Raw genomic sequence first — 23,076 nt, 5'->3', positions numbered from 1 at the left:
GCAAAGGCTTGGGGGAGTCAGGGGTAACAGAGGAGCTGAGGGAGAGGGAAGGAGCCTGGAGTGAACCTGAAGGGTTGTTGGGTGTGAGTGGGAGAAGTACGGAACAGGGGTTTTTTTTTTGGGGGGGGGGGAGGCAGGAGCAGGATTGCTAGGGAGTTGGGGAGCCTCCCCCATTCAGACCCTGGCTAACCCCAAGCCTCTCCCATTGTCAGGCATATGTGCCCCTATCCCTGCACTTCCCATCTCCATGGGTCTCTGCAGCTCCCCTCCCCCATCCCTATGTGGCCTTGCACCCCCCACTCGCATTCTGCCCCTGGCTCAACGCTGTCACCCCACAAGCTTCTGAGCTTCATGCTGCTGGCCATTCTGATGCCACAGTGGCCTCTGGTGGGCAAAAGGCGGAACTGCAGCACTTCTGGGGCAGAATGGTATTTTGTGCAGGAAAAAAATAAAATTCTGTGGGACACATGAATTCTGCACATGCGCAGTGGCGCAGAATTCCCCCAGGAGTAATGTTTATCTCCTTTGCTGACAGGATGAGGGGGCAGCCAGTCTCCCCATAGAATATCTCCTTCTGGATATCTTCCTGTACCAGTTTGTGTTATTGTTACGGTTCCACTGTTTCCAAGAGTTTTAGCAAGACCACAAGCAGTACTGGCTGATTTCTTAGGTCAAATACCCATCAATTAAATTTGTAGGGCTCCAGCTTGGTCGCCTGTTCATCTTCACCACTCATTATGCTCTCTCTCAAGCCTCAAAAGATTATGCTAAATTTTGGCAAGTGCTGTTTGTAGTCTTTGATCGGGTAGACTCCAATATCCTCCTTCTGGAACTGCTTGTTAATCACCTGAAGTAGAATGGATATGTGCAAGCACTCAAAGCAAATAGTTATGTACCCATATAGTGACTATTGCCATTTGAGATGTGTTGCATGTATCCATTCCACAACTCATTCTTTTCCTCAACTTGAGAGTCAAAGGTAATAGATGCTTCTGATGTGAAGGAACTGAGGGGTGTTGGGGCATCTCCACCCTTTATATACCCTTGACTAGCAGCACGAGCGTGCAGAAGGTGCATGGAATGTTTCAATGGAAAATGAGCTACCAAATGTTCAGCTGTGATATCCAGACTAAATCCTAGCCTCAGAACTATAATCTCCCTTCTTGTGTCCTTTCATGTTTCCCCCCATTCCCTGTGTTCCACCAGTGATACCAGCCTTGACACCTCCTTGGTGTCCTGCCTTCTCCCATACTGCCCCTTTTTGGGGGAGTGCCTTCCCTAAAACTGATCACCAGACTATTCTCTGCCATTAGAAAACATCTTAACATGGCTTTTTGTTACTGAGTGACTCTATGATCTATTATTGCAACCCTAGTTTAGGCCTCACTTACTTTTTATAGTTGAATTTAGACCAAAAGCTCTTCAAGGGAGGGACCATGTCTCGTTTCTGTGAAGTAACTAATGCTTTGGGGTGCCCAAAAATACTGATCTCTTACAATGAGGGTAGAATGGGATTCTAATTAGTGAAGTTCTTAATGGTTTCTTTTTTCATTTCAGTTGATGAACAAATAGCAACATGCAATCATTTTACTTGCTATTTGTTCATAAACCTTTCCAGCAGAATCTTGTATTAATTTCTAGTTCTAGGTAGGAATATTGAGACTTGTTTTGGCACCGATATTTGTTTCTTGCTTTTTGAATTTGAAGTAATCTGAGAGTTCTCTCCCCAAAATCTTGGGCAGGCTCTAGACCTCCCATCACAGAGGTGTCTAAGCACGTCTCAGATAATGTTAATCCTACATGGTTAGCTCCTTAGTGGATTTAATGCAGTTCTCTGGTATTCCTCCCCTCCTGGTTAAAGAAATCTCTGAGGCAAGGAAAGAACAAAATGGATATTAAACTGAGATTTTTGAAGAACAGAAGATGAAGGGAATAACAGACAGCACTGGGAGGTAGGAATAGATGGAGTAAAAGTCTAGGGAAAGAAACTTGGCATGGTCTATAGAAAATTGTATTTTTAGGCAGCGCTTAAAAGCAGCACCACAATCTGTTCTGTTGTTAACTGGCTTTAGCATCAGCTGATACACTTAACCTATCCTGTTGTACCTGGAAAGCCATCTTTCAGTATATTCTACTTCCTAGTAGAAGATGGGTGTGTTGTGGTGGTGGTTTGTGTTTTTTGAGAGAATAGACAGTACTTGAAATAATGACTTAAAAGTGCAAGTAGAGACTTAAAAAAAAGGGGGGGGGGGCGGGGGGAAATAAAGATTCTGTAAAACATCAGAGAATTAAAAACAGCTATCCGATTCTAAAATCAGAATATGTTCTAATAAGTACACCTCTACCCCGATATAACACGAATTCGGATATAACGCGGTAAAGCACTGCTCCGGGGGGGCGGGGCTGCGCACTCCGGTGGATCAAAGCAAGTTGGAGAACGCAGTTTCACCTATAACGCGGTAAGATTTTTTGGCTCCCGAGGACAGTGTTATATCGGGGTAGAGGTGTAGTTATAAATGACAGAACTAATTGGACCTTTCTGAAGTCCAAGAAACAGTACATACATTTCAGAGAAATGTATGAATACATGTACAGCTCTTCAGTAATTATGCACTATTTATAGCCAGTCCTCGAAGATGAGTGGTATGCTTGGTTATTTAGGTAAGAAGGATGAGATGCAGTTGAAAGACTGTGAATGGCTGACTTCTGCGTGCAGTGAGATGAAGACTTGAATTACCAATATTGCAGAACCTACTTCAGATACCAATGCTTTTTATCCCTCCTTAGGCTATTAGAAAAGGTTTGCCAGAATAGCTGCACCAGAAAACTCTCCTAGCATAAAATGAGTCTTAACCAACATTACCCATACTGGCAAAAGTTTCCTGGCCTTTATGTTCAACTTGTTCTAAGAATGACAAAGTACAAACCTTGGAAGAGTGATGGTAGAATTTCTTTGTCTACCACCTGGAAAACTCTAACTCTGGTCTGATTCTACATCAGGACAAAAAAATCAATATCCGAATGCTATAGTAAAGTCTTGTGTTATGACTTTTACAAAATTGTTCTTTTACTACTGTGATTGAATATAAAACTAAACATTAAAATAAATAGACAATATTTGGCTTTTGACTCGTTTGCGTACTACCTTGCAATATTTTGTAGTTCACAATGAGCCTACCGTATAATAGTGCATATTGACGGGGTTCTACTGTAGTTGCTTTACCTTTTTCCTTACAAGGCGATCCGGCTGTCCCTCTAACTACATTTCTGTTCTCTGAATTTCTTCACATTCATCAACTTCATTCATTCTGGTATCACAGTGCACTATCACTCCTACATCCTCTCTGGAATATTTTTCTGTATATCTTGTTGTTTTCCTCAGACAAAAGCTGGGAAGGCAGACCATTTCTTACCAGCTTCCAGATCAGCTGGCCACAGGGCCGTCCCTACCCATACACAAAGTACGCAGCTTCGTAGGGCATCAGGAAATTTGGGGCACCAAATTTCCTGGTGCCCTACGCAGCTGCAGGCTGCTCCAGCCCCTGCTCCGCCTCTTCCCCATGGCCCCCACTCCAGTCCCGCCTCTTCCCATCCCTGCTCTGCTCCAGCCCCCCCACTCCACCCCTTCCCCAAAGCCTCTGCTCCACCCTCGCCCCGCCTCTTCCCGCTCCTGTTCCACTCCAGTCCTGCCCCCACTCCCCTGAGGACTGCAGCAGGGATCGGGCACCCTGCACTCACCAGCGGTGGTAAGTGGAGTGACCTGGCCCCAGCCTGCTCTGCGCCGCCAGCTCCCAGCCACGCCACCAGTGAGTGCTGGGGGGCAGTTCCCCCCTACCCGCCAAGGCTGGGAGCCAGGGGAGCATAGCGGGCTGGGTCTGGGTCACTCCACTTCCTGCCGCCCCGTGAGTGCGGGGTCGGGCCTGCCCCGCACTCATCCGGCAGCAGGAAGTGGAGCGACCCGGACCCAACCTGCTCTGCTCTCCCAATGAGTGCTGGGGGGTGGTTCCCCCCCTGCCTGCTCCTGCCTCCCTGAAGAAGAACTTATGCAATGCTCCCTTTGTAAAGTCAGCCAAACGACGTTATAAGGGAGCATTGCACAACTTTAAATGAGCATGTTCCCTAATGGAGCAGCAACGTAACTTCGAAACAATGTTAAGCGGGAGGACATTAAGTGAGGAGTTACTGTAATTACAATAGTGTATAGGATGTGAACACAGGGCTGGATTCTGTCAGTGTTCTTTTGCATGTGTCTGATGTGTTGAAACTTTCTGCAATAGGTTTTGAACTCTGTCAGTTGTGATGCGTTGGGTTTTTTTTGTTTTTTATGTGGGAGGGGTCACCTTTCTAGATTGAAGTATTGCAATGTGTTCTACTTGGGATACATATCAAAGCCACTTGCAGACTACTTGTGATGCAGAAATCAACTGCCCACATGCTTACCCAGTGTTGCCAACTCTCAGGATTTTATCATGAGACTCATGATAATTATTGTTCTCCTTAAAGCCCCCACTCCTGGAGTCAAGTAGTTATGTGATTATTTCAGCCTTTAGTCTTAAAGAAAAGTAAGTTTCTAGCCTTTGTGGCTGTGGAGAGAGATTCAAAATGTGACCCCAGTGCACCCTAAAGGCTCAAAAAGCAGAAGTCAAATAAGACCAGATCTATTATTTTTTACAAAATCTCATGATTGTTCGTGATCCTGACTCATGATTTTTGAACATTTGGGGTTGGCAATACTGCCTATCTGTGCTTCTCACAGTAAACATGTTACATCTGCACTGGCTTCTAGTCTGTTTCAGAGTGTAATTGAGGGGTTCTTTTTAACCCATAAAGCTTTAGATTGTTTTAGTTCTGACTTACCTTGCGGTAGCTTTCTTTGGGTGACTTGGCAACATTGGCTCAATCTAAGTGCTCAAGTGACAATTCTCTGATTAATACCCTCTAGACTTATAGAGGGGACTCGTATGAGGTGTGCTGACTTCCCCCGACATCCCAAATCTGTTGCTATTTACAATACACCTCTACCCCAAGGTAGAGGCAAAAAATCTCACCCCCTTATAGGTGAGACCGCGTTATATCGGGTCCGGTCCGGCGTACCAGCAAGAGCCGGTAAGCGGCGCCGGACTGGACCGGCTTCCCCGGTGGTGATTTAAAGGCCCCGGGGCTCCAGCCGCTGTGGGGAGCCCCAGGCCCTTTAAATCCCCGCCGGAGCTCTGGCAGCGGGGCTCGGGCGGCGATTTAAAGAGCCAGAGGCTCCGGCGTGTGGCTGCACACGAATTCAGATATAACGCGGTAAAGCAGCGGGGCTCGGGTGGCACTTTAAAGGGCCCGGGGCTCCCTGCTGCTTTACTGCGTTCTATCCGAATTCGTGTTATATCGGGGTAGAGGTGTACTTCACCAGTCTGGGAAAGTGGACAGAATTTGTGGAGTAGGAATATGGAGTGTTTTAACTGACTCCTGCCCCCATTCCCCATTAACTACTAGCTAGACTATTGAGTAGATACATTTTAGGCTTTCAGCAGTAAGGAGAGGGGAAAAACTGGCTTCAAATCTAAAGTCAAATTGTTATAATTGATTTAGTTAATGTCAGTTACACAAATATTTGTGTAAGGCCCACCAGGAGGATTCTTTACATCATTGAAATGTTTATGGAAAGTGGGTTTTTTTATTAGTTGGCAAGCTGCTCTTGAAGGTCAGATGCTGACTACAACAGTTGTGTACCTATAGCTACTGAATGATCTCTTTGATTAAACTAACTCTTGAAAGCTTTAATCAAACATGTGGAAAATGTTCCTCATGCAGTAGAACTTCCCACTTTCAAGGTTTTCTGGAATCACAAACTAAAGTTGAACTGATACACTAGAATTCAGTCTAAATATAAAAAAGCATAGTATTGCTTATAGCTTGTCTCCATTTACCAGGGGATTGACACACTGCAATCAATCCACTGGGGGTCGATTTTAGCGGGTCTAGTGAAGACCCACTAAATCGACCGCCAATCATTCTCCCATCGACTCTGGTACTCCACCAGAACGAGAAGCATAAGGTAAGTCAACGGGAGAGTTTCTCCCATTGACCCAGCGCAGTGTAGACACTGCAACAAGTCAGCCTAAGGTATATCGACTCCAGCTACGTTATTCACATACCTGGAGTTGCATAACTTAGGTTGACTTAGCCTTGTAGTGTAGACCTTCCCTTAGCTGCAAGAGATAATTACTTGTACTGTGGTGGTACCTGGAAGCCCCATTCATAGGCCAGGAGCCCCATTGTGCTAGGCACTGTACAAACAGCAAAAAGTCAGTCCACAGTGGTCTGTTGTAGGCACTCCTGCACAAACTATAATTATTTATACAGTATCTGTACAAAGAATTCAGTGGGATGCACTATAATTAGTTAAATATCTATTTGGGGATTACTAGTGCTAAGTGCCTTAAATAATGATGATTAGAGGTATACAGAAGTTTTTATATCTTATAAGACTGCAAATTAAAATACCAGAATTTTCATTTCATTTGCAAATGTTAAGATCGGAGTAACTTTAAATAAATAATATTTGTATCTTGAATGATTATCAGCTGATTAAGGTGGATCCCTCTTCACATGAGGATAGTCTTTCAACACTGTTCCTCAATAAAATTAAGCTTTACTTTAGGATTTCATGTGCATTTCTGTGTAACTGGAATTGAGGTCACAGTTTTTATAGCAGTTTCACTGTTCCGTTATATTAAGTTTTGGTAAACTTTTTATGCCATTAGGGTACACTGTTATGGAAACTTGCTGTTGAAAGTACTGTAATGCAGTTGTACCTTTCATTGAAATAAGCTACTTTTGAACTCGTTTTGCTATAAAAATACTCAGACATATTGCACATCTTTGAGAGAACCTGTAGATGTTTATACAGGTTTTTGGTAGTTACTGTGCGTGTGCGGTTTTTTGTTTGGTTTTTACAAACACACACTCACTTTGCGGCACCATAATTTCAATTCTCTGTTATGCACAATGTTTAAAACTAACATTATTAAGGTTGTAAAGTCAAGCTCTAAAAAGTTGGGGAAAAGCAAGAATTATGCACAGGAGAGAGAATGCTTAGATTATACTGAATAGCTGCTCAAAATACACCTTCATTCTTTGTTTACTGTACATTGGGGTCCCCAAACTTTTGAGGGCCATGCCCACCCGCACTCTGGAGCCAGAGCTGGGAGCAGTCGGACTCACAGCCAAGTGCAGCTCCGCTCTCAGCCTTGCACCCAGCCTTGGCCCCAGGCCATGAGCAGAGCCAAACCAAGGCTGTGGATGGGGCCAAGCATGGGACCGGGAGCCTGGGATGCAGCTGGGGGTGGGACCGGAGAAGAGCTGGGGACAGGGAGGGGCTGGTGGCGCTCCTTCCCTGCTCCCCATGGGGGCTGGCCAGGCCCCACCGCACCCCCTTGGATGTTCCTCCATGCCGCCCTGGGAGCGTGCGCCCCACACCTTGTGGATCTCTGTTGTACACTATTCAAACCCTACTCTGAAGACCAAATTAACTCCTCCAAGTACTTGTGCATATGTAAATTCCACTGTTGGTATGTGTACAACTCAAGAGCTTGAGATTGGAGACCTTTTGGTCAGCAGCATTTATACAGCACACATATGCCCTCCCAGTCCTTATGCTTCAAGGCGAGAGCATATAAAGGCAAAGTATGTTGGCCGCGACTTATTTCCTCTGACCACCTTGTGGCTTAGAGGCAGATCCCTGAGTGATTGAGAGACTGCCAGCCTTTCTTTACTAATTATAGTTACAGTTTTATAGCTATCCCTAGATTAGATGTTAGTAGATTGCTAAAGAACTAAGGACTACAACAGGCAATTAATTGCCAACAGCATGGCATTATCTGGTTTTCCTGATTTCGAATGCTACCCCTCATACAGGAGAGCTATCCCAGCCTCAGATGGACAGTGTGTGTGTCTGGGAGAATTGCATGTTTGCTGGGAATCTTTTAGTTCTTAGGTCAGGGAAGATAAGGAGACTTGCCTTCAGGTCTTCCCGATGACTAAATCCATTGAACCTGCCTCCAAACCAGGTTCATGAGACACCACTCCTATCCCTGCAGTGGCCCTTGGAGCCCAAAAGTGCAACTGCGAGCTCTCTGCCTACAAGAGTCCTGGTGCCAGCTACCCAAACAACAACCGTAAGGTTTGTGTCCTCCTTGGACAGGTCATATGGCTCCATGAGCCTGGGAGACAGACCACCTACCAAGGCTCCTCTAACAGGAAAACCTTCCTGCAGCACCAAACGTCTGCTGAGACTTCGTGGCCCAGAGTGGTTCCCTCTGAAGCTCCATCTCATACTGATTCCAACTGGACAGCACTGAAATGCCTAGTACCAATAGCCGTGCCTTTGGAAAGGAACTCATCACCGACCCAGGTACTATATACCTCAACATCCACAGGGCTGGAGCCAGGTCAACCAGGGCTACACCCATGTGCCTCTCCTTTACTGTAGTAGAGATTGCAATAGTGCCTCGAGAACCAGGTTCCAGACCACCATCTACACCATTGGTAGACAAATTCAGACTGGAAGTAAGGCATAAGTTTTTACAGTGATAAACTGTTCAATGATTGATTATTCAGTGGTCATGGGGGATTCTTTATCACTGTCAATGTTTAAATCAAGATTGGATGTTTTTGTAAAATATATGTTCTAGGAATTATTTTGGGGAAGTGCTATGGCCTGTGCTAGACAGTTCAGACTAAATCAGAGGTCCCCAAACTGTGGGGCATGCCCCTTGGGGGGGTGCAAAGGAATGTTCGAGGAGTTGCAGCTGGGGCCCAGGCTAGCCCCCACAGGGGCAGGGAGGGAGCGCCACCCAGCTCTGCTGTCAGCCTAGGGGCCATTTACCCCTGTCCCCTCCCTCCCAGAGCCGCAGCCCCAGGTCCTGGGGGGGGGGGGGGGTGAGGGTCGTGAATAGGAGTAAGGAGGGGCACAAGGTAAAAAGTTTGGAGATCCCTAGACTAAATGATCACAATAGTCCCTTCTGGCCTTTGAATCTACAAAAACCACCTAGGCTGTCAGCACCGTAAAAGTACTTGGCATCAATAGATCGCCAGATATATCAGGAACTGCAGTCTCCCTTGATGTCGATTTAAGACTTACAGTTGGTACTGATTCTATCCATTGGTGTGGCACAGTCAGTCCCTAACATACTGAGAGCCACAATACTGCCCATGGATCCATGTTCTATGTTTTCCTTGGCATCTTCAGAGTTGAAGGATGAGGACAATCCATACCAGCAGCATCTCTACTTACCCAAAATATCACCACAACCCTCAACATAGTACAGAGTCATGACACTCTCTCTTTGTGGGAGAAGAGATACTGGGACATGCAAAATCATGAGCCTTGGTTTACCTAATCAGGGCCATTAGGCTTGTATCCACCAGGGCCCATATGGCCCTGTTGGGGATGTTGGTCTCCTCAGATCAGCCTTAGCCAGTGGGACCAACACCACCACCAGAAGACTGTCATCCATGGTAGTGGTCCCTCAGACTGCACAACAACCCCTCACGGTTCCGCTGCAACCGCATGTGAAATAGGAACAGAGGGAAGAATATGCACCAGAAGGCGACCTCCCAGCCCCAGTGACCCTGTTCTCCTCATCCCCAAATGAGGTTGTAGTATCACCAAGACCCCACAATCGGATGATTACAAAGGTTTCCAAGATTTACTAATAAAGGTTACTGAGGCCCTAACAAATACCTCTTGAGGAGGTCCAGGAGCAGAATGGTAAGTAAATGTTCTTTTTCTCCAGTCCTCTTCAATGGGAAAGGTAACCTCACTGTCAGAAAGGGATATCATGGACCCAGCCAAACCCTTGTGGTAGACACCTGCCCCAATTCTTCTGCCCTTTGCAAGATAGAAAATATAAGATGCTTCCCAAGGGTGTGGAATTCCTGTACACACACGCTGTCCCATCCTCCCTGGTAGTCACAGTGGTGAACAAAAAGGAAAAACAATTTAGGTCCTCGCCAAAAGAGAGAACCAAAGAGATGAGATTTATTTGGCTGGAAAGGCTACTCCTCAGCAAGTTAGTTCCATGTGGCCAATTACTTGGCCATATTGACCATTTGACTTCTGCATACATGAAACTGCTTACCTTTTTAGATGGCCTGCAAATCAAGATTTGCAAGGCAACTGTGTCCATAGACAACAAGGGCCAGCTAGCTGCCAGGACAAGCCTGTAAGTGGCACTGGATGTGGCAGAACTGCTTCCAGATTCATGTCATCAGTGGTCGTTGTGTGGCAGGCATCCTGGCTTTAGAGATCAGAATTCCTTAGAAGTCCAAATGATAGTGGAGGACTTTCCCTTCAAAGTAGCTGAATTATTCAGCTCTAGGATGTATGAGGCCCTCCATACATTGAAGGACTCGTGAGCCTCCGAGTTCCCTTGGAGAGTATGTGGCAGTTCCTAAGAGAAATTTCAAACTGCCTTATTCCTCTCCGGGATCAGCCCCCTGCCACACCCAAACTCTGCTGCTGCTGGTGGGAGGGAGGTCACGTTGGCCCGAGACTGCCCCAGCAGCGGCCAGAGTGACTGACACAGGGGCTGCTTGAGCACCCCCAGGCCAGACGCACCGGCTGCTGCAGAAGTCACTGAGGTCACGGAATCCGTGGTCTCAGTGACAAACTTGCAGCCTTACTTTATCATTGTTGATCAATGGGCCATGGACACAATAACATGGTTCCATCCAGTTTTCAGTAATACCTACACTGTTGCCCAATTCTGTGGTGGTGGTGGTTTTCCAATTGATTACTAATTAAAGAGCTGAGGGATTGTAGGGTTCTAGTCCCGGAATCAGGCTGAAGAGAATCAAGGTTGTCAAGTTCAGTAACTGGTTGGGAACCACATTCACAACTGTTACATAACAATGGCACACTGAGGATAAAACAAAACTTTTAATCGCTTTTATTGGCAGAATTAGTAAAGACACAAGCTCCAAACCACATAAAGATATAACAGTAATATGACGTTATTGTAATCAAATCTCTTGTACTATTCCTTGCATAGACTCAGACCTTCCTTGGGGTTCTGGTGGTAAATCAAAGGTCCTGGTCTGTCGCCTGGCACGCCAAACTAGTCTGGGGGTTCAGTTTTCCCCCTTACATTGTGATCTGGCCTATTTTAGGGCCTAGGGGCTGTCGTGAATATTCATTCAAATACCCAGCCTCTCTTGTCCATATCCAACTTCCTCACCCCAAATGTTGGGATGTTCTTATCCCTGTAGGTTATTATATTAATGATTTTAGCTTGTTACTATTGTGACCGCGCCCCCCCATAAGGCTTTATGGAAATATGATTATGAATATGACATAACTGGAGTATGTTTTATGCTACATGTGCCATGTAACACATCTCTGTAAAGGTTATGGTTTACTGAATCTATTCATCCTATTTGTACACATATATCATTTTTGTACTTGAAGTTATGAATATTGGCTGTATACTTGCTTGATTTCTAAAGTAAGCTTTGTAAGGCATTTGGTCAGCTTCTTTAGAAAGGAATTCGCAAAGTTAAGTGCCCAATCAAGAAGCACTTAAGGAACAATGCATCTTGGAATGCTCCAATCCACATAAGAAGTCTTCCTGGAGACATACAGGATACCATGTGGGCAATGGCTTCTGCCTGTAAAAACTGAGTCATGCATGGAAATGTGGCTTGCCATCTTGGAGCTGGACTTTGCATAGGAGAGAGGAGGGGGTCTCCACCCACAAAAGAGAATCTATTTAAGCCCGTGGGAGACCCCTCCATGTGGTCTTCAGCTGGCTAAAGAGAGAGAGCCTCTCCACCCCAAGGATAGCCAAAAGAAACTGGAACAAAGGACAGTAACCACAGGGGGTGTGAGTGATTGCTGGACCCAGACTGGAAGGAGACTAGTCTGTAAAAGGAAGCTTAATGGTGAGGTTTTTATCTGTATCAGTTGTATTACTGTATTAGACTCAGGGCTGCCCAGAGGATTCAGGGGGCCTGGGGCAAAGCAATTTTGGGGGTCCCTTCCATAAAAAAAAAAAGTTGCAATACTATAGAATACTATATTCTCGTGGGGGGCTCTGTGGGGCCTGGGGCAAATTGCCCCACTGGCCCCCCCCCCTCTGGGCAGCCCTGATTAGACTTAGATTTGCGCGTTTTATTTTATTTTACTTGGTAATTCACTTTGTTCTGTCAGTTACTACTTGGAATCACTTAAATCCTACTTTCTGTATTTAATCACTTTTTACTTATTAATTAACCCACAGTATGTATTAATACCGGGGGGGGGGAGGGGTAAACAGCTGTGCATATCTCTCTATCAGTGTTATGGAGGGCGAGCAATTTGAGTTTACCCTGTATAAGCTTTATACAGGGTAAAACGGATTTATTTGGGTTTAGACCCCACTGGGAGTTGGGCATCTGAGTGTTTAAAGATAAGAACACTTCTGTAAGCTGCTTTCAGTCAAGCCTACTGCTGTTAGGGGACGTGGTTCAGACCTGGGTCTGGGTTTGCATCAGGCTAGCGAGTCTGGCTCAAACCAGGCAGGGCACTGAAGTCCTAAGCTGATGGGGCAGGAAAGCAGGGGCAGAAGTAGTCTTGGCACATCAGTTGGCAGCTCCCAAGGGGGGTTCTGTGATCCAACCCATCACAACTACATACGTTAATTCGTCACACAGGTAAGTTTGCGGTTAAGCATCTTCCAATCTTTCTATTCTAAAATATCCAAGCCTAGTATCAGTTCAGTGTTCCTGCAGGTACCTGGTATAATTTTGTACAAACTCCTCCCTTAAGCACACTATTCCTGAGTCCCCAAAACTTGGACTGTTGGGCCATTTATCTATGCCAAACTTCATAGGCAGCAAAGCCTTGTGCTAACTGCTTAAGATGATGCCTTACAAGATACAGACCAGTAGGTTCCTTGCATCACTGCTAAGCAAAATTAAAATGGTAAAGCTAGCTCTATGGGCTACAACATCTAAAGCCCCTTCCCCATCCCTTTTCAGGGACCCATCTCAAGAGGATCCATTACTTTTAGCGAGAGAAGCATAAGGACATCCTGACATAATAGAAGAGATCTCTTCACAGTATGGGGGAAATGGATTTTACAGCAACTATTTCCCTATTCTGAAAAAAACAACCTATCCTGGACCTGTAGAACCTCAACACACTAATTTGCAAGCTGAAATTCAGTATGGACACCCTTACATCGATAATCCCAACTCTGGAGTACAGAGACTGGTTTGTGTATCTCTGCCTTCAGGATGCATACTTCCACATATTCATCATTCCACACCATGGGAAGTACCTACAGTGGGCCAGGGTCACTACCAATATCAAGTACTGCCCTTGAGAATCGCCACAGTATGAAGAATGCTACCAGTCCAGTACCAAGGTGCTATCAGTAGTGGCAGCTCACCTGAGAAGGTGCAGCATCACCATATTTCCTAACCTGGGAGATTGGCTCATACAGGGCACATCTCAACAGACCTCTGAACACATGTTCAGTTAAGCCTAAGTCAACAAACAGAAATCAACTTTAATCCTGGTTCAGATAATCAAATTCATCAGGGTCATCCTAGACAATTCCACATCCAGGGCCTACCTACCTCAGGCAAGTTATTTAAACTGTTTGCCCTCACTTTTCAGCCGGAGAAGAACCGACATACCTATATAAGATGATGTCTCACCCTCCCTAGGTCATATGGCCTTGTGCACATCATAATGCCATATGCTAGACTTCACATTGGATGCTGATAGATTTGGTTAAAGCTGGTTTTCACAGCCAGCAAACATCACCTGGACATCTCTCCTCATCCCACCCTTGGTCCTATCATCACTGAAATGGTGGAAAAACCCAATAAATGCCTGTAGAGGGGTCCCTTTCTGGGTGCCTCTGCCATCCTAGACTATGTCACGGATCCATCCTTGTTAGGGTGGAGTGTACATATGGACAGATTAAAGGTACAGGGCTCATCCTGCCCAAGGAAGAAGAGAACGCACATCTATTTCCTAGAACTCAGAGCTGTATGGAAGATCTGAAAATCCTTTCTCCGCCTAATAGGAAAGTTGGTACAGATCATGATTGACAAACATGAGCACCATGTTTTATATCAACAAACAATGTGGAGTAAGGTGTCTTTTTTCCCCCCCCCCGCCCCCCATCCCGGAAGCCATCAGGCTTTGGAATTGGTGCCTCAAACATTAGTTATTCCTGAAAGCAGTATGCTTTCCTGGACCACAGAACGTGCATGTGGACAACCTCACAGATACTTCCTCCCAAATAATGAATGGATGCTTTAAAGACCAGATCCTGGAGAATGTCTTCAAGGCCTGGGGCAAGCCCAAGATGGACTTCTTCACCACTCAATACAAGAAGCATCAAATTCTGCTCAAGGGTAAGAATGAGTCCAAGAGTCCTAGCAGATGCGTTTCCAATACCATGTTCAGGAGACATGGTGTGTGTGTATCTCTCTCTTCCCTACCGCTCCCCAACACCTCTGATTCATAGTGTGCTTCGCAAACAAGATTCAGCCAAGCTAATCCTCATAGCTTCTGCATGGCCCAGGCAATAGTAGGTTCAGCAACTGTGAACCTATCAGTATCCCAAACCAAAACCTTACATCTGCTTCCAGACCTTCGGTTTCAGGACCATGGACAAAACCTACACCCAAGTCTGACAGCCCTGCTGTGACAATGGCATACCAGATACCACTTTTATGCCAAGATCTCCATCCCTCACTTGGATATTGCCAAATGCATAGTAGAAACTCAGTCTGGCTCACCTGTGTTTAATATTTGTAAAATAGGTATTAGAACTATTAAAAAATGCTTAATATTTAGATGTTGTTGAATGCTTGTAAGTTGCTGCATGCATTAATCTCACTTAACATACCTATCTCATATTGTAAGGTAGTATTTGAGCATTTGCATTGTAATTCTCTGTGTAAATCACTAGACAGGAAAGAGACATGAATTAGTGAGAAATGCTGGTTCCTGACCAAAGGGGTGAACTGCCCAACAGAAAAGCATTTGTAGAAGGCTTCCCTCCACATGGAAAGGAGATGTGCAAAGTGAATTCTTTCCTTCAGCTGAACTGCCAGCTCAGAGAAGTGGGGGAGGAGGGAGAAAGGAATAGTCCTCCTTGTCAGGAATTTTTATTTCTGTGCTGCTTGGATTCTCAAGGGCAAGGTTTTGTAGGCATAAACAAGAGATCCCCAGTGTGTAGCCTGAGTTAGTCCTAAGGGACCTATAGAGTGTGCATATTACAGAAGCTTCTATTACCTTTTGAAACTTAAGACTGACTCATTTGTGTGTTTACCTGCTTTAACCTTGGAAATAAGTCTTATTTCTTTTTCCTTTATAGAATACATTTTTAGATAGTTATAGGATTGGCTACAAGTGTTTTCTTTGGTATGAGATTTTAAAATACAATTGACTTGTTGTAAGTGACTAATCCCTTGAGAGTGGAAGTAATCTGAGTTTGGGGGGAGGGTTGCTGTAAGGGAGTTTTGGAGGCTTACCTGGGTGGCAAGATAGATCACAGTGCCCAAAGGGACTGTCTGTGACTCCACATTAAGGCTGTTAGTGCTTGAGGAGTTTACATTTTGATGAGTGGCTGGTGAAATCCACTTGCAACTAATTTCGAGTTTTGTGTCCTGCTTCTTAACTGTCTGCCATGAGCTTGGTACTCATGTTCTTGAGTCACTGCAGAACAGTTTGACACCTGCATATCCCTGCATGGCTAGGTGGATGCCAACAATAGAACAGGAAAGTTCTTTCACAGTTACGTTCATCTTGTTGATTCTTTTCTGCTGTTAGGGAAGTTCTCACAATCTAGTAAAATGGACAATATTTTTCTCACTGGTGCCAGAAATCAGTGATGCCTCATCACTCTTCAAATACTTGACTATTTACTTTGGTTAAAACGGACAAACCTGTCCCTCAGTTTTGTCAAGTTGCACCTAGTGGCCATATCAACTCACCATCCACTGGTGGAGTGCCATACAAAATTTTCTCATCTGTTTGTAATTAGGTTCCCAGGAAGGCCTAGTTAAAGTATTCCCACCAGTTAAGAAACTTTTATCCCCGTGGGACTTGAACCTGGTACTCTCAGCCCTCATGGGGCCAACCTTCAAATCCATGGCCTCTTCTTCCCTACTGCACCTTTCCATGAAAGTGATATTTTTTAACTGGTATAACTTTGTGCCAGAAGAGATAGGGAAATGCAGCCATTGGCTGATCTGCTGTACTCGGTATTCCACAAGGACACACTCTGAATTTTGTTCAAAAGTAGTAATAGAATTTCAACTGAACCAACAAATACACCTACTATTGTTCTTCCTGAAACTTCATGCGTCCAGAGCTGAGGCAACGCTATACACTCTAGACATTAGGAGAGTGCTAGCTTACTACCTAAATAGGAAGTCATCAAGACTATTCATCTCCATAGCAGAGAAGTTGAAAGGCTCTGTAATTTCATCTCAGAATAAGAGATCCAATTTGACAATCTCAATCAGATTGGCCTTTCCTGTAGCCAAGTGAGAGCCACCACTCACAAGCCGCATCAGTGACACCACTGTGTAATTTGCCAGTATTAGACGTTGTTACCAGATGTGCCCATTACTTTGGGGTATGCTCATTTATTAGGGTTACTTTTCGGGGTGGGGGGAGGGAGTTCTGTAATTTTATTAATGTACTGCTTATGTCACTTGTGTGTTCATATGGAGCTCTACTCCTCCCTTCTGCAAGTCCCCTCCCAATGGAGCTATCCTGCAGGACCTAGGTTCCCCAGGGCTGGGTTCCTCCAGTCCCAGAATCAGATGAGTGTGCGCGCACACACACACCAGAGCAAGTCTGAGCAGACAGGGTCAATCAGCACTTTCAAGCTGTCACCCTTATATGCCCCTGGACTCAGTGGGCTGGGTCAAGCAGCACTTTTAAGCTGTCACCCTTATATGCCCCTGGGCAAAATAGGCTGGGCCAGGCAGCACTTCAAAGCTGCAACCCTTATATGCCAAAGGTTTATCCCCATTTTCACGTTAAGTTATACTGGTAGTAACCCACTTGATGAGCAAACCCCACAGTATTTTGGGCGCTACAGGGATCTTTAGCTTAGGTAAAAGAAACATTGCTGCAGAGTAAATGGGGGAAGCTAAAAACACAAAAGAGTAAAGTTGAGAGAAAGAGAGAAGCAACTATCTTAACCATAAAAGTTATTTATTGAATAACGGTGATAACTACACAAGGAGAGCCTAAACGCACATAAGTTACATTATTAAAGGTTAATACCTGAGGTAGAAAAGAGAAGAGAGAGAGAGAGGGATCTCACCACTCCATAGAGCTTGAACTGGTCAGGGTTCCCAGGTGATGGTGGTAGTTCAGGACCCTGAACTCTGGAGACAGGCAGAGCCCCCAGCACGATCAGTCAGGAGAAGATGGAGTCCCAGTGGAACAGATGCGTAGTTGGGGTCCCTGTATCAGAACACTTGGGCATAGGTAGGGGTTTTTGTAGAGAGAATACAGTGGTTCAAGGGAGAACACTAGATTTGTTTATGGGTAAACTGATGACTCAAGAGTTTTTTTTTTTTAGGCTAGACAATAGGAGCTGATCACTCTTGGCTATGGGTGGTGTTTTCTTCCAGGGAGCTCACAGTGCAATTAGGCTGCTTCAGTATTTTGATTATCAATCAAGGATTCATTACTAGAATTGGTCTGATAACTGCTGAGCTGGGTGTGTGCAGGCGTAGGTTCATTAACATTTGGAGCAGAGATCCTCCATGATGCAGTGCTTCCCTGCTTTTCTGGTCCCAGAGTTCAGTGCAGTTCTCTGTTCTCCGTTCTGTATGCTAATGGAGATGACTTAATCTTGTCACCCTTGTTAGGAGCGGTCTAGATGTATCTCCCAACACCCTTCACTGCTCTCTGCAAGTCTTTTCTCTGATCCGTTTTGGTTCAAGCAGAAACTGGTGGGGGCGGGGGTGTCTTTCATGAGTCAGACAGGCTGAATACTGCACCCTGGTTCCCCAAGAACACAGAGCTGACTGGTATCAACATCTGCAAAGCAGTTATGTTGGCATCAGTATACATTTTCAAAACACTATCCCCTAAACTCAGGCTTCCAAGTCCAATGCTGCATTTACTAAAGCAGTTCTTCACTGGTCTGTCTAATCACTCCAAGCCCACCTCCTTAACGCAGTTACTATTTGGGAGGTACCATCAGTTGAGTGTGCATATGGACAAGTACTTCAAGGAGAATGGGAAGTTACCTTGAATTCCAGTTACACTTGGTATGCTAACTATTGTCCACATACACATTCTGCAATATGCCCTGTCATCCTGTCTACCTCTGAGTCCTCTTTGGCAATTCTGTGGTAAGAAGGAACCAAATAGCATCTGATGCCCTTTGCCCTTGTATGCTGTTGTCGCAGAGTATGATGACTGGGAGGCCACCTGTGGACTGTATGGATCAGCTGTTCTCAACCCGCAGGCCACATGCAGCCCAATTAACACACAGCTGTAGCCCAGCTCAGCTGTGTGCTAAAGGCCATGTGCTGGTCTGCCAGCTGCCTCTCGGCCCCGCATGGCAGGTTCGTGGTCCAGGGCTGTCCTTTCCCAGGTCTCCTGCAGTGGCAGGGTCGGGGTCCGTGCTGCCCCTCTTTCCCTCCCCTTCCCCCCCCCCCCCCCCCCCGCAGGGCCCGCCTCTGGGGCCCCGGCTCCCCCTTCCCCCCCCCCCCCCCATGCAGCAGCAGCTTTGGGGCTCCTGGATGCCCCCTGACCCCAGCAGGGTTAGGGTCTGGGTCCCGATGGCCCCCCAGCCCTACGCAGCGGGGTCCAGGATCCCCGCTGCCCACCCAGCACTCTGCTCCTGGCCCCACTCTGTGGAGGGGCCTCTGGGCGGAGGATGCTGGGCATAGGGATGGGGGGGGGTTAGCTAGGGGGCACTGTGGTTCTCAGGTAACACTTTGTGGGCCGCATATGCATCCCACAATGAGAAACAGGTTGAGAATCACTGGTATTGATATTGCTGGTGAAATGTTTCTAATCTTGATGCATATGCCCGCCATCAGTTGAATCTGCTTATGGATAGCACATCTTGAACTCCAGTTACTGTACACAGGCTTTTCTATGGTGCTTATCACTATTTGTATCTGAATGCATTGTTTCACAAATAACAAACTTTCACAATTCCCCTGTAAGGGAAGGAGGCAGTATTATCTCCATTGTACAAAGCAGGAAATTGAGTCACAGACTAATAGATACTGCTGATCTTAATTTTGGGTGCCTAATTTAAGACACAGAGGGCCTGATTATTTCAGAGTTCTTAACATTATGTAACACTCTATTGGAAGCACAGCTCCCATTGACTTCAGTTGTAGCTGTGAACTCTTAGCATTTCTGAAAAATCAGATCTCAGGGACTCAAGTTGGGCACCAGAAAATAGGAAACACACAATTAATGACCACTTCTGAAAAGCTTGCTATAAGGGACTTGCTTGGCATCACATATCCCTGCCTATGTCGTAGAGAATCTGATTCTCCAGGACAGCATTCAGCTGCCTTAGCCATGAGACCTTCCTTTCTCTTCCTGTAATCCCCTGCCTAACTGACTCCTCACCTACTAACTTTTGAAAGAAATGAGACTGGGGTCCCATAGATAAGTCTCCTTTACTACAGAACCCTGATTTATCCCCAGAGCAGGTCCATAGTGTGTACTGAACAAGGTAGGGGTCCTGTAGAGAGAATAGTATGTGATCATGTAATTAAAGACTGTTATAATGCATGTTCACAAGGATGGGGGGGACAAATTAAGCATATATAGGAAACCTTAATTCTGGCACTTCCTAACTTTTGAGTCCTTGACTTTACTACCTTAATGTTCTTTTATCAGTTTGTACGAATGTAACTTCCTAGCTTTGAAAAAAAAAAAAACAACCAACCATCTGGTGTCGTCATATGGATAATCACATGGTCATCAGCAGGTTGGAACCATTAGATCCACTACACAGACTGTTAGCTCAAGTGGTAGAGTACCTGATTTGTCATCCTCTGTATGGACCAGCACTAGAGGGGGATGACATACTATTCCAGTGGATTTCACAGATATTTGCTGACCTAGAATAGAGACACTTTTGTGAATTTTGTGTTTCATTACAGGCTCTTCATCCCATCTTTCCTCTCTACCTCCCCCCGAACACTTGACTCCTGCCCTGCCCCTCCTGCCTGTTCTTGTGTTTTCTGAGTCCTGTTCTCCTTGCTTGCCAGTCTCCACTCTTCAAGAGTCCCATTCTAGTTCCCACCCATCCTCCCTCAGTTCTTTGTGCCCAGTCTTCTTGCCCAGCCAATTCTAAATTCCTCCTTTCTGGTTTCTCATCCAATGTGTTGTGTGCACACACACCCAGGCTGGATCGCAGTCCTCTTCCCCAGCTGCTTCCAGGCTACTGTCAGTTCCCTTGTCCCAGTCTCTCTGCTTAGCCGGTCTCTGTATTCACTCTTCCTCATCTCCTACCCTTCCCAGCTCCTTGTCCAATTTCAGTGTTTCTCTTCATGTCCCCAGTCTCTCCTATCCTTCCTGCCAGTCTCAGTCTCACTAGATTCCTTGTCTCAATCTACTCCTTCCCCTCCCTCTGGTCTGGCTTTCGTCCCATCTGCATTCAGATCAGATGGTTTCCTCCACACTGCTTGGGTGCCAACAGGGTTGGAGGGCAGGGATGGTGAGTGCCATTGAGTACACAGGAGAGACCAGCTCCATGCTCTCAGTTCCAGTGCCCAGCCCACATCGCCCTGAAACAGCCGTTATGGGGAAAATCCAACTTTGCCCTTGTAGCCTTGGGCTGGGTGGAATATGCTCAGTTGCTGTGTGGTTATGGTGTATTCACAGTCTGGGCAGCCCTAGGAGCTGTGAGGCTTGAGCATGCTCAGTGAGGACTGAATCTTTAGAGACTTTAGCTGCAAACTAACAAGTCTCTACTGACGATGCATAACTGTGATTGCTTTTAATGTGGACAAATTTGGGCAGATTTTCATGGGGATGGCAAAGGCACATCTCTGACACAGTCCATCCCTGCCAAATTTCAAGTCCTTCTCCAAATCCATAGGAATACTAGAGCAATTCAGAGGAGAGGTCACCAGAATTTAATATGGGGAGAGCAGCGGGAATACATTGTTTTGCCCTTGCCTTGTTCTCGGAAATGGCTGAGCTGTTTGGCTGTAATCTTAAAAGCTTGAGGCAGATATCTAGCCCATAAAACTCCTGCCAAAATGGCATTTGTCAAAGCTATAAGCGATTGAAAATAGTCTTATGGGAAGTGTTGAGCAACCTTAATAGGTGGTGCTATCAGCCCTGTCTATAATTTGCCAAACTTGCCTACTAGTCCTCCAGTTCCCTGTCAGAGAAATAGCTGTGTCCAAAAAACATGGGTATAAAGCAAAATTAGTATCCCAAACAAAGAGAAAATGTTGAATAGACTGGATATTGGAGAAATTTATTGTCTTATTAAAGGAATTCTGTTCAGTTAAATCAATGTGCCATGTCAGTCTCAAACTGTAATTTCAATGTGTAATCAGAGGAAAGATGGGTCTGAGCTGCAGAACTCTGATCTGATGCTTGAACCATCTCATTATATTTGTGTTCCAAAGGTTTTTGCTTTGGGACTGTTCATCTTTTAAAATGGTGCCTAAATGATTTGATGTATGCTTTTCTTTTGCCTTTTAAAAAAAAACAAACAGATCTTTTAAAAGTGTTCCTTCTTCTTACAGCATCTGAAGAATCGGAAAGTGACATCTACATGCGATTCATGAAGTCTAACAAGTGTTATGACATAGTTCCAACAAGTTCTAAGCTTGTTGTTTTTGACACTACATTACAAGTAAGTCCTTAAGACTACATTTTGTTGCAGTTCAGTTGCCTTTTAAAATACCCACATAGATATCATCCTCGAATGCTGTGTGAAATTGATTTCTCTTTAGAGAAAACTGTTTTTGAGATGCTTTTTGGGTCCAAGAATCGGTAATATGTTTTTAAAAGTGTGTACATCTGTATAGGAGGGAACTTTCATATTTTACTTTGAGTCAATAGCGTAGCCTTCAAATGGACATGGAGTTTTACTGACTTTCCAACGGGGGATAGGTAAATGAAATAGTTATCAAAATATCAATATTCTATGATTATGCAGGAGTATGGATATTATGCAAATTATCAGAATGTTTTGAGCCTTGCCTTTTAAGATTAAATAATCCTCTGAATTAAATAAGTGTGTAATTCCTTGGAGGTCATACATTTTACCAGTAAATCATCAGCATATTTAATCTAGTTTAGACTTTTGGTTTTGTGTGCATGAAGAATGCAGTTGCCAAAAGCAGAAAGTACTAGAAGTTCAGTCCATTCTGGAAACATTAAGAATAATTTGTTCTGAAATTAGGGGCACACAATTTGATTCTTTCTAGACTCTTCAGATTTTCTTGGTTCTATTTGGAGTGATTTTTAAAAGAAGCAGCAAAAGGGGACTATTAACTTTAGCCTGATTTTAAAAGACTGAGTTGAGATGAGACATGCTGTGCTCCTAGTGTCCCCTGAAAAGATAAATGATGCAGTAGTAACTGTTTTGGGGTTTTTTTTTTTTTTGAAAATTTTAAGAAAATACCTCTTTCAGATTGTAGTATCTTCCTTGCATCAGAATGAATCTACAGGTTGGTTTATTTATTGCTTACTGTAAGTCTAATTGCTCTTTTTTGTGGCTTTAAAATCGCAATTTCACTTTTTCTTTAAAAAAAAAAAAAAATTTTTTTTTGATAGTGGAATAGCAAGTATATACCAATCTGTGTTAGCCTCTAGAGCAGGGGTCGGCAACGTTCGGGACGCGGCTCGCCAGGGTAAGCACCCTGGCGGGCTGGGCCAGTTTTATTTACCTGCTGACGCGGCAGGTTCGGCCGATCGCGGCCCCCACTGGCCGCGGTTCGCCGTCCCGGGCCAATGGGGGTGGTGAGAAGCCACGGCCAGCACATCGCTCGCCCGCGCCACTTCTCGCCGCCCCCATTGGCCCGGGACGGCGAACCGCGGCCAGTGGGGGCCGCGAT

At 45.2% G+C, this 23,076-nt stretch overlaps 1 protein-coding gene across 8 annotated transcripts in view; it reads left to right on the top strand.

Annotated features, from left to right (window-relative positions):
- PRKAG2 (protein kinase AMP-activated non-catalytic subunit gamma 2) overlaps positions 1 to 23,076 on the top strand; it is a 368,891-nt gene that overhangs the window by 292,796 nt on the left and 53,019 nt on the right. For all 8 annotated transcript variants that reach the window (XR_003899816.1, XR_003899815.1, XR_003899817.1 and 5 more), the window contains one exon: positions 21,760 to 21,869. Coding sequence is in view for 5 of the 8 variants with exons in the window: in XM_029911642.1 (XP_029767502.1) it covers positions 21,760 to 21,869 (110 nt within the window). In the remaining 3 variants the exon portion in view is untranslated. The remainder of the gene's footprint in view (positions 1 to 21,759; positions 21,870 to 23,076) is intronic.

The sequence above is a fragment of the Terrapene carolina genome, unplaced genomic scaffold, assembly GCF_002925995.2.
Source record: "Terrapene carolina triunguis isolate 2854851 unplaced genomic scaffold, T_m_triunguis-2.0 Scaffold111, whole genome shotgun sequence".
Taxonomy (NCBI): Eukaryota; Metazoa; Chordata; order Testudines; family Emydidae; genus Terrapene; species Terrapene triunguis.
This window is presented reverse-complemented; position numbering and strand designations above follow the sequence as displayed.